Below are 12174 nucleotides of genomic sequence, written 5' to 3'. Positions count from 1 at the left end.
CTTAACAGGCCCAAAAAAAAAAAGACGCCGACGCTGACTAACCCTGCAACCAATTACCTAAACGTTTTACTGTCCACTTTTATCTCGTTTACGCTTACTCTAATGATTCTCTCTTTCGGATCTTTTCGTTTCCTTTCCCCCGCCGCAGTACCGCCCGATGTACCGAAAATTCATAATGAGGCTGGAGTCGTGCTTCCATCCCACGCCGGACCCTACGAGGAGGGTGGCGATCTGGTGCTGATATGCGTCGTCACTGGAGGTATGTATCGCCTGTATGTGTGTGTATGTGTGTGTGAGTGAGTGTGAGCGTACGTTTTCGTGTGTATGCGTCTGACTTTATGCCTTCTTCCAAACCCAACCGCTTGCTGTAGGAATTTGTACGCTATTGGTGGGAAAAGAAAAACTTTTTTTCGAAGGATTTGCAACCATTTTCTCAGAATGGCAAAAAAAGGGAAACCCCTATGCTGGGTACAGTATAAAGAAAAAATTACACAGCTGGCTCTCGCGAAAGGAAATTGCCACTCACTTTGCTGTGAACGTTTGTAAGGCGAAGAGAAAAGAACTGAAAATTGCAATCGTTCCCCTTCTGGGCTTGTTATTTTTCCCTCCTCCGTTTTCCATTTATTTGAGTTTTGTTTGTTTGTTTGAATTTGGTGTCCACCGGGGACGGCCTGACGTCGCTGGACTGTAGGTGGGCTGTGTGTGTGTGTATGTAACATAGTTTCCAGCTGTTTGTAGAACGAAATGCAAATAGGTTTCATCTTTCCTCGGCTGCCTGAGCCGAGCTGCTCCGAAACGGTGTTAAGGTGCACACCGTTGGACGCTGTGTGAAAAGTGTGTACAATGATGGTGGTACAGCAACCTAAGCATAACAACCTTAACCCTTATCATTCAACGAATTTTAATTCTTGGCAGCATATTTTATTTTGCTTTTGCGCTTGTCGTTTCTCCGTCAACGGAGCGGCACACGGCCACTCGTTGGGGAGGTTTTTGGAACGACGAAAGGAGAAAGAGTGGCAGCTAGAGGAGCCGTTGACGTGAGGGTAATGGTGGAATTTGTTGTTATTTTCACTTAAAATATGTACACAATGTTTACTGGAATGTTTGGCTGCTGGAAATGTTTTTGCCTGAGCGTGAACTTTTTTTTCCATTCTATTCGCTCCTGGATATGTAGTCCTTCTCTTCCTTGTTTATTTTTGGCATTTGGCTCAAACGGCATAAGCTTTTTGTTGTTGTAGTTTTTTTACTGTGTGCCAGCTCGAGATGGGATGTACTGATTTTTGCGGGCACGAGTTTCCTCTCCAGGGTATGGTTGGAATACATTTACATTTCATTCTGAGCAGTGCATGTCCGAACTTTTTCCGACCTTTGGCACACAGTGACCTGTGTTTGTCCATTTCTGGGTGGGTGCAAATTTCAACTGTAGAAGAAAATATGTTACATTCGCTTTGTGTTCATTGGCCCTGTAGTGAGATTCACTTCATGAACATCAAACTATTTGTTGTAGACCTGCTGATGAATTTGCTTCCATTAATTTATAGATTATTTTTTATTTTATTTGGAAAAAATTGTAGACGAAATTGAATTGTTAAACATCAGTTGCAACTAAGATTTCAGGGCAATCGAATTATGATTCAAATCACAAGGAGCAAGGATAACAGGCAAGAAGTGCCAATCTTCTTTTAAACAGAACTCATAAAACTAAACTACCGCTTGACTTGCCTCCCCATTCTCACTTATAAACCTGAACAATTTCAAGCTAATTGACGCTACCTTGGTCCCCATTTCTCACGTTCGCGAAAACGATCGTGAGAACCTTTCAAGCACCATTTAAACGGGATTAAATCACCCCGAAAAAGAGGCCAGTACCTGCACCAGCACCTCATTTCCGATAAACGAGCGAGCCAGTGTTCCAAAGTCTCCTGTGGACACTTTGGAGACGGTAACCGTCCGTCATGCCCCCGGCGGTCCCCAGCGTCCACAGTGGTGTTGGAGTGTTTGCTCGTCGGTTTAACGCGCAAAGATAGTTAATTAATTTTTGCACCGCCCGCTCGCCATCCAGCTGGTCTGTTCGCAATTTTGAGCTGGAATGCGCCAGTGCGCAAGAATTTCCATGTTTGCTGTCCCAGTTTTCCGCGCGACCTTGATGCCTCGCGACCCGATGGGCTGATGAGAAAGGGACGAGGAAACGAAAAGAAAACGCACTGCAGTGAATGGCCCTCGTGGGCTAACGGCCCAGGGCCCTCCGTTCGCTAACTTTCAGATGAGCGCTGGGAAAGCACCACTGTAGCACCCTGTTAGGCCTGTCGGTCATTAGCATTATGTCAGTGCCCGTGGGGTGGGTTGGGTTGAGTTGTGCCCCAGTGCTTAAGAACTGCTTTGCAACACTTCGGGGAGTTTTTGCGACACGTTGCTTTCGATCACGTTTGCGCTGTTTGCCGGATGGCGTTTCGCTGGCAGTGGATGGTGCGAAGTGAGAAGAACACATAATTACATCTTCATTTGCGTCCTGTTTCAATTAATTTACCCATCGAGGTAAGGGGTGCTACTTTTTTGTGTGTGTTACCGTAACGTAATGAAGGTGAACAGGTTATGAAAAGGTTCCATTCTCGTTATTCTACAACATACAAAACATAACTGCTTTAACGTAACACATTGAAAACATTGGCCAATAATTTGCCCTTTATAATGGCACTCTCTGTTATGACTCCATTGTAAGTAATTTCCATTGATTAAAGCTTATCGCTGGCTCGGTGGACAAATATTCCCATATCTGCATTAGATCGTAATAACTGTCAACAGCGACAAGAACAACCTGCTGACGCCGCAACAACGCTCAACGCCTCACTTCATTCGCAGCACACGCTTTCTGCTCCAGCAAACACGGCAATGCCGGTGTGCCCGTGAGTTCAATTCTCTGCAGATGTAAAAAGCGCCAAATAACTTCACACCTTTTGTTATCACCCTTACCCACACTCTCACCTTCGTGGCCTAACGGCTGGCAAACAGGATGCTGTTGGCACCTTTCCTTAGCATGCTACTGTTAACCGTGCCAAAGCATCGCGACCATCACCATTAGCTCCCGACACCTTTGGCGAGTTCAATTCTCTGCAGATGTAAAAAGCGCCAAATAACTTCACACCTTTTGTTATCACCCTTACCCACACTCTCACCTTCGTGGCCTAACGGCTGGCAAACAGGATGCTGTTGGCACCTTTCCTTAGCATGCTACTGTTAACCGTGCCAAAGCATCGCGACCATCACCATTAGCTCCCGACACCTTTGCCACCGTCGCCATCAGTATGCGTTTCGCGCTAAAATGGCGCCATTCTCTGGCATGATGAAGTCAGACCGGTGCTCCGCGTACAAGCGCCTGAGCGCATTAAACCCCGTCACATAAAACAAAACGAACACGAAGGCACCGGAAGGCACACGGTTAGGCCGCTTTCGTGGGAAGAAAGAATGTGCCAACCGATGCCGATGCAGGCCCAACAAAAAGTAAGGTGGAAAAAACCAGCAAACCAGCAGCCGCACGAGGAGCTCATGAAAACGAATTCAATTAGTATCTAATGACGGCTTACATCTTTAATGGCTGATTAATTAAGCGATTAGTTCGGGTAAGCGATGCTGCCGCTGCGCCTTCTCGAGGTGTGAGGTGGGCCCGTCGGTGCGGGTTCGCCCGTCGAGGTTAAGAATCGCTGCAGCGCACGGGCCCGTTTTAATGGCGCATCTACTTTAGTGCCACTTTGGCTTTTTGGGCCGGTTAAATCGAATCGATTCTTGCCGTCCGGTACCGTATCGGTTTGTTACCTTCTCTGTGTCGCGTTTCGATTAGGATTTTCGCAACGAGCTACGAGGGTTGTTGGGTGAATGTAAAAATTGAATTGTCTGTCCATGGAGACCCTCCTCTTTTTTTTGCCGACGGGCCTTTTCATTCGATCGTTGCGCCATCAAGTAAGGGTTACGACTTGAGGGGAGCCGGTAGCCCGTTTGCTAACGGTAGTCACACTGCGGATAAACCCATTACCGAGCAAGGACGCATTGGCAGGAGGAAATCGATTTTTGATTTACCCTTTTGCTGGGGTTGGAACATTTCCTGAAGTGGAAGAAAATTGAACGAATTATTCGGTTCACTTGAATAATGGGGTCGCCACGATGGGAAAGAAAAAAGAAAGTGATCAGTGAGAGGCTAAGGAAGGGATAGCGTTCGATTAAGAAAATTGCGTAAAAGAGAAAGTTAGGAGATTGTGCTAATAGAAGAAAAAAAAACGGGACTTTCAACCAATCAAACACTCGGGCCGTAACAGTTTCGTCATTGTGCGAACTTAAAATGCGATCAAATGTCCCAACACCTTCGAAAGGATCGAAGGAGCAAAACTACCGAGCTGCTGAATAGAACAACTGCATGGAGGTAAACACGGTACTACACTTTCCGCTCTCCCTCGTTCGCTTTCGCTTTTCCGTGAATAAAGAATTCCTCCTATTTCACGGTACTTGAATGAGAAACTTTTTTTTTTCGTGTTTCTTACCCACCAACAATCATCTCCACTAACCCAACCCTACGCTCCAGTGCAGTGTAACGGTGTACGTTGCTACTTTGTTGCTACTCTCGGTACTTCTCGCCCTCCTGGGCTCCACCGACACTGACCCTGGCCAGAGGAGTGTATAATATTACACGGCAAGTCCGTTTTAAACAGTGAGGCAAATATATCCCACCACCCAGAGGGCACCGAAAGGTACGCTAGGTACGGTTAAAACAGGTCAGCCTTCTACCGGTTGCCACAATAAACACACCGAGCTCACGGGGAGAGACTGCTATCGGAAAGGGGGGCTTGTGTTTTTTTTTGTTGCCGTTACTGCTTTTGCCGCTGCCGTTGTTGTGTTATAAAATATGAATTTTTATAGCACAGCAGCAGAGCGTAAACATTTGGGGAGCGCAGGAGAAAGGTGACCACCGGGAACCGGTGGTGCAATGTAAGGTTCCTCCCTGGGGGTGTACCGTGCATGGATGAAACTTTAACCCAATGACCTGGGGAGTGGGCTTGATAAAAGGTTACCATTTTTTAAAGACCATTGTTTGGCTGCAAACTGCTAATTGGAGCAAATTTTGCAGTGCGTTTAAACATTTAAAGCAAAGCTCTATAGAGCATGAACATTGTTTCAGTTTCGTCTAAAAATCAAACATATGTTCGGTGCTGTTGCTGGTTGCTTAACATAATAATTTTGTTACTCATTGTTTGAGTAAAGGGTTAACCCACGTGTCTTTCACACTTGTAGTGGGTCATGCCTTCCAATCAATAGACGGTGTACGATCTGTCAAAACTGTTTGGCATGCAAGAAGAAGGAGCTTCATGATAGAAAAAAATCTAGCAGCAAAGGAACTACAGTGTCCAAAAATAACTTATTTTCTACCGCCACTAGTGCTACAATGCCATATCGATCTACTAGCAGCGTAGGTTCAATGCGTCAGTATGAGTAGTAACATTCGACAGATCAAGTGAGCAGTCGCCTGCACTGTTAGAATGGTAAATAGACCAATGGAAACCGCCAGCAATCAGTCCTTCCAGTAATTAGCCCTCTCGAAGCCAAACGGTCTAACTATTTCGGTCCGATTCTGTACGCTCCTTTCTGCTTGATTGTGCTAGCATCAATGAGTTCGTTGAAGGGCAGTCAAAGTACCTAAATGAACTACAGGAAGGTCATCACCACGCACCACAACGTCATTGCGATTGGTTTTGTTTAATTTGGTCAATTATACAAGCCTCAGTCAGCTAAAACAGACGTAATACTTTAGGTATATTTATGGAATACGATGATTGTTAAATAACTGTCATTGTTTCGCAATACTGCAATACTCATGCAATGCTATCACAAAGTATGCCATCCTACAACTATCATGTTGCTATCGGGCACTTGTTTCATTCCATTGCTTTCCTCAACAGGCACGGTGGCACAAAATGAACAAAAAAGAAATTTTCCCTCTAATCTTCTTATACGACCACTGTCATTCCATTTTTTTTTTGCTGCTTCCAATCCATCCTGTAACCTCACATGCTCGCTACAGTAGCAAGACATTGCTCATACGAACTAAGGGCAAACGGAAACAGAACACACGGTCGTAGCAAATCGTTACTCTTCATCATCAAGACCATTGCCATTCACCGTTTGACCATGTGGATGACACAATCTCCGATCCACATACAAAAAAAGCAACTCACACAACTACACGCACACAAAACCGACGGCCATAAGACTGCGAAAAGGTTGAGGCTGCAGCAGGGCAGGAAAATAAAGCACGGCGAATGGAGCGGATGCGTACGGGACGGTGTAATGTCACCACGATAATTAAGATTAAATGATGCATGATGAGGTTCGGATGCTGGGAGGTCGATTAGGCAAGACCCGCACGGACGGACACACCGGAAACACGCATCCCCGTTCCGCACGAAGATGGCATAAAAAGAAGAGGGGCCGTTGAATGAGTGAATGGATCGTGAGTGGAAAAGATTATGCTGAAAGGCGCCGGCACACAAAAGGACGCAGCGGCCGGCCTCTCTGGAAAAAGCGACTGGCAGTCATTTTACGATTTAATTAATTTCGCCTCATTCATTTTCGCTCCGATGCCGAACACCGTTCGTTTGACGATTTGATTCCCTGGTGGGGAGAGAGCGATCCCGTAGATGGTTGGAACAGTGGACATTGGCAAGACAGTGAAGAGCATTCTAGGGAATGGAAATCATTAGAGGATACGATGTGGAAAAGATTTCCTGTCCTGCTGTCACGGTTTGAGGACGTTGTGTGTGTGTGTTTGTGTTAGGAAAATGTTTCCTGTGTGTCGGTGTTTCTTAAGAAATCGGTCCCTTTTTTGTTGTAATGGGGATGGGAATTTTCATTTCAGTCTCCGAGGGGAGAGAAAGATGAACTTTGAAAGTATTTCCGCAAACGTTCCGAATGGACCCGCCCTGGCGTCGGTTCACTTGCTCCAACCATCACCTCACCGTAAGCATCAGATTTCACGCCAATAAGAAGATCTTAATTGAAGATTGGAACTGTTTGCGGAAGTTAAGTGCCTGAACGGATGTCTAATGGAAACTTTCCACCCGCTGCCTTTCGTCCCTAAATATTGAAAGGAAGTATCTGTTTCTCTGTCCGCATCGTTCTGTTTGCTTGAGCGTTGGAAATCAACCAAAATTGAGTGATCTTTTTTTTTTGTTAGCAGTTAGCCATACCAGGATAATAATAATCGAAAATGAAGAGATTAATTTGCTACAGGTTTGCAAGTTTTTCTAAGGAGCTTTTTTATTGAACGGTCTACCCTATATTTGTATAGAACTTCCACCGCAGCCCGGGCATCAGCAATCGGGATGGGCTGGAAGTTGATCAGGATATTATTTTCTTATTGTGACATAAATATTTCCGGGCTGTGGAATTTATCGTGCGTCTTACTGCAGCAAGTGTATGCGCTAACCGTATGCGTACGTGCCGACCGAAACCTACCGCTTAACATATTTTTCTGGATTATTTGCATAAGAAAAAATCGGAGCACCCCTCTCGCCAATAGCAATCGACATCGATTGAAGTGAATAAAATTCCGCACTCTCGCAAACCGGGGTTTTGGGCGCGAAGGCTTTTCGCAACAATTTCTATCGATTTTTCATGCCTTTCCACAAACCAACCAGCGAATGGTTTGGAGGCCGTAAGGTCACAGCCCCACACATATACACACACACACACACATACCATCTGCCTGTTTATGATGGTGTGGAATATGTGCGCCTAGACCGTACCGTTCCGTACGTTCGACTTTCCTCCGCTCATTCGCTCCGGTCGGCACGGTTGGGTGGATGTTTCACCCTTCGGGTAAGAACCCGCCCTCCCAAGAACCGACCGCATGATGATTGAGCGGGAACTGGAAGGCAAAAGCACCATTGCCATAAAATACTATAAAGGCAGCAGCTAAAAGAAGTCAAGCCAAAAGCCTTAGGCCGTACTCTTCACCAGTTGGAAAAATAGGAGCTCGAGAACACGCCGCAACCGGGCCGAAGAACGTGTGCCGTGTGAAAGGTCAGCCTGAATGCTCGATACGTCGTAGTGTGCTGCGAATGGCTATGGGCGAATAAACTCGACTTTCCTACCACCTTCCGGTTTGCCAGCAAAATAACGCCGGGGAAGAGAAAGGTAAATTCCCCAAAGATCCGAGGCAAGAGAGAGAGAGAGAGAACGGGGCAAACATTCAATACTCTCTATCCATTTTGTGGTGCTACCCTTAGGTGATCAATAAAAATTGGCCTCCTTCCTTTCTTTTTACTTTTGTTATTAAGTTCCTTTACTGGCCGCTGTGGTCGCTCTTCCATGGCCACGGCTCCTCCCAGAGAAAACCTCAAAAAACTTCTTACACTCCTCGGGGAGCATTAAAACGGATGAAATAGAAACCTAACCTCCACAATAACAACGAAAAGCAAAAAACAACCTAGCACCGAAGCCCCGACTGTGTCGGCTTTTCCTGTCCCATTACCCTGCCCGCCCGGTGAGGTAAGATGAGGTCAGCTTTACATTACTTCTCACTTGGCGCGTTTCGTTTTCGCTTTCCTGCTGGAAGCCGCTCTCGCTTCCGACCGGTGGGTTCTTACGGGTACTTTCTTTCCTTTGTTTCCTGCTTTTCACCTCACAGTAGCAATTCCGGCCAACACCTGCACGGCCGAGGCTGACCAGCGCCGGTTCGACGTGCACAACCGGAAGCACAGCTTTACCGAACCGCACCCTCCCAAAGGAAGCCCGATAACTGTACGGTCCGATACATAAACCCGTGAACTTTAACACGCAATCAATTTTGTTTACAATATTTCTTCATTCAATTACCAACGGTGGCCAGCGGCCGGATTGTTGCCGAGTAGAATGGAAACGTTTGTTTCACAGTTTCTGCCTTTTAACTGGTAACACACACACACACACATAGCGCAGAAGAAATCCTATCTACACAGACAAACGTCCAACACAATGAATGATTCTGCAGTGCCCTGAGGAAGTCCGATAGTACATTAACAGATTGATGAATGATTTAATGCAGAGGAACTTAAAAGGTTGAAATTTCTTTTTATTAGAAACATAACAAGAGCTCTGGCAAGAACTTAACTATTTATGTTATAGTTAAGTACTTGCCAGAACTCTTGTTATGTTTCTAATAAAAAGTGTTTTTAGAACACAAGGATATTATGTATAACTTTCAAAACTTTACTAACAATGGTTTTTTCAACAAGAATCCATGTTCTAGTATGTATTGTATTATACCTGTTAAACATAATGAACGTCACAAAAAACATTGTGAAATTCATCTCCTAACTGTACCCAATAATGCATAAAATCTCTCCTTCCATTGTCTGACACCGTGAACGTTGCAGCATGGTTTACCCCGTTGCTTGCAGCAAACACCTTGAGCGCATCCTCCTCGAGCGTAGTAGCTCTTGCCTGCACATCAGCATACGGATCGTCTGTAAATTATCCCATTTATCAAACGATACGCCACAAAAGTGCAGAACATGAAAATCCCCGTGGAATGTTCCGAGCCATGACATGCACCTTTATAGCAATTCGTCGTCGAGAAACACTACACTCACCTCCAGAACCCTCATGCTAGAGCAACCTAGTTCGTTCTAACCTCAACATTGCGACTCGAGCGTGTGTTTGTGTGTGTGTTTCCAATTCCCAATTCTCATCAGCCAAAGTTCATCAACGGTGAAAGCAATGGGCACGGAAGTCTATCTGCCGTTCCCAGTTTAGCTAGGATGTGGTAGCTCCCTCGTGTAAACCTAGACGTTCTACCAAGACTTCGTGACACCTGTTTCACCTATTCCGACCGCCCGCACTCTCGTGACTTTTCGTGGAAATATACATTTCAATAAACATGATCGAATAAATAAGCCTCTCGACCTCTTGAGTTTCGTCGCGTGCCACTGCAGAAGAACGGCTGCCTTCATATTCCTGGTTCACCATCCCGCAGCACGCGTTTCTATCGGTACGTGCGGGGTTGCCTACCATTCAGGCGCACCGTTGCGCGAACGGTGCGTTGTCTAGAATTTCCGCATTTTATCTCCCATAACAACGGGCGCGATTTTCGTTGTAAGGAACGCCCTGCTTTTTTCCGGTGCAAGCTGTGCGCACAACGGTGCGAAGCGTGTCTGCCGTTCCCGAGAAAGATTGGAAAATTTCCGCCCCGGAACTGTGGTTCATACGCGCAGTCAAAAAGGTGGAAAATTGTGAGGTTGTGTATGGTATATTTTGCTCCCGATGATAACCACGGTTACAAAAGAAACCATTGCCAACGGCTTTTAATTTGAGTGACAAGTTTCACAGGGGATCCAGCTAGTATTTTTGGCAAAATTCTTTGATTCTTACAAACATGTTCTCGAAATTCGAACCACATAATAAACGCACAAAAATGTGGTCGGACGTAACGCACCACTCAAGAAGAAGTTCGAAAATGCCGTCCCATAGGGACCAAAGCTCAAGCTAAACCAAAGCTAAATAAATCTAAATTTCGCCAAATTAAACAGTTGTTATGAATTATCTGCCTGATGCTGTTGCGTCGAGCTGGGATAATCTAATTGGTTCCGATTTTACGAGCAACCATTTGTCGTCAACGCCGCCCAGCAGGAGCTGGCCCTAAAGCGCCTCGGCCGTACCATCGTACTGTCCGCTCGACATCTCGTCGCCGAAGTGGAACAAATTGCGGTATCATTAGCGCCGTTACGTCTATCCACCGTACCGACGGGGTCGGTGGGTCGTTCCGGGCGGACGGCTGTAATTGATTTAATGATAACATTTCGGTCAATATTTACACTATTTCGTCACTGGCGAGTGAGTTCGTTTCTTGAGTTTTGGGAAGAACAATTTCTAAGAAAAGGTGTACAGCAGTACAAATCAGTACCGTAATCCTAATTCCACCACACCGTGGTGGTTGCCAGTTTCTGATCCTGTCCGCACACAATTAACGTTTCAATTTTCTGCTCCCTTTTGCTCTGTTGCAGGCAATCCTACGCCGAAGATTACCTGGTCCAGCAACGGCAAGACGCTACCGAGTGCGATGATCGATTATGCGCACGAATCCACGCTCAGCAGCCGGCTCGTGGTGAGAAATCTGTCCCGCGCCCACCAGCACAACGTGTACAGCTGTCAGGCGAGCAACTTCTACCGGAGAAACGTGACGGCCAACGTGACGATAGAGCTGCGATGTAAGTGTTTGTCACAACCAGTTGCGAAAAGCTGTTTCACTTCACTATTATTTCACTTTTGCTTTTACTTGCAGTACGTCCTCTGGCGGTAGAAATCGTTAACGGCAGCAGCCCACTGTCGGCTGATCGGCGCTACATTGTGCAGTGTCAGTCGGTGGGTTCGCGACCTCCGGCCAAGATTACTTGGTGGATGGGTGGCGTACAGCTGACAGCGACCAACCAAACGGTAAGCGTGGAAAATATGTATTCTATTAGCTGCATAATACACCCAACATGTTCCATCATTCGTTTCACACCTTCAAAAAACAAAACGTTTTTTCATCATAAAATGCACACGCTACCCACATACCGAGCGACTCTTCCCCGAGGCCCCGTCATATCGTTTCCATTGCAAAAAAGAAAATCCACGAAACCTTCATCATCGTTGATGCTAAATAGCTTGCTCGTTCGCTTTTTTTTTTAAAAGCGCCTCATCGTCTCAACCCTCACCTCCAATTGCTGCCACCTCCATCACCTTATCACGCTCGGTGCAGCCTGTACACCTTCGTCAAATTTAACTTTTCAACCCAAATCCCTCCCAGCTGGGTGCGCCGTAATGGTACTGTTATTGTTATTCGCACTCACACATGCCAGCTGGTGTGCTAATTTTACCTTGCCTCCAACGATTTCACACTTCCGTACATGTTACAGCAGCAGTGTCGATGCGGGGGGTTTACCCTTTTTTTCCTCTCTAACTGCTCTCCTTTTGGTTCACTCACAACACACGATCCCTTATCCATACCTGAAGCCATAATGGAATGAAGAGCCCAATTTCGTTGGGCACCGAGCAACAACAGCACATATAGACACACAAAAAACGACTGCTAATGGAGCCGTGAGTGAATTGGGCCTCACCATTTAGACACCCGGCTACACACACCCCCCCTGCCCGATGGTGCGGAGTAAG

At 46.1% G+C, this 12174-nt stretch overlaps 1 protein-coding gene across 6 annotated transcripts in view; it reads left to right on the top strand.

Annotated features, from left to right (window-relative positions):
* The window catches only part of LOC1281286 (hemicentin-1), a 186383-nt gene that overhangs the window by 71776 nt on the left and 102433 nt on the right, over positions 1-12174 (top strand). For all 6 annotated transcript variants that reach the window (XM_061643057.1, XM_061643056.1, XM_061643058.1 and 3 more), the window contains 3 exons: positions 149-259; positions 11025-11228; positions 11303-11454. In XM_061643057.1, the coding sequence (XP_061499041.1) occupies positions 149-259; positions 11025-11228; positions 11303-11454 (467 nt within the window). The remainder of the gene's footprint in view (positions 1-148; positions 260-11024; positions 11229-11302; positions 11455-12174) is intronic.

This window comes from Anopheles gambiae, chromosome 2 (assembly GCF_943734735.2).
Source record: "Anopheles gambiae chromosome 2, idAnoGambNW_F1_1, whole genome shotgun sequence".
Taxonomy (NCBI): domain Eukaryota; kingdom Metazoa; phylum Arthropoda; class Insecta; order Diptera; family Culicidae; genus Anopheles; species Anopheles gambiae.
The sequence above is the reverse complement of the archived record's forward strand: the minus strand, read 5'-3'. Positions and strand labels throughout refer to the sequence as shown.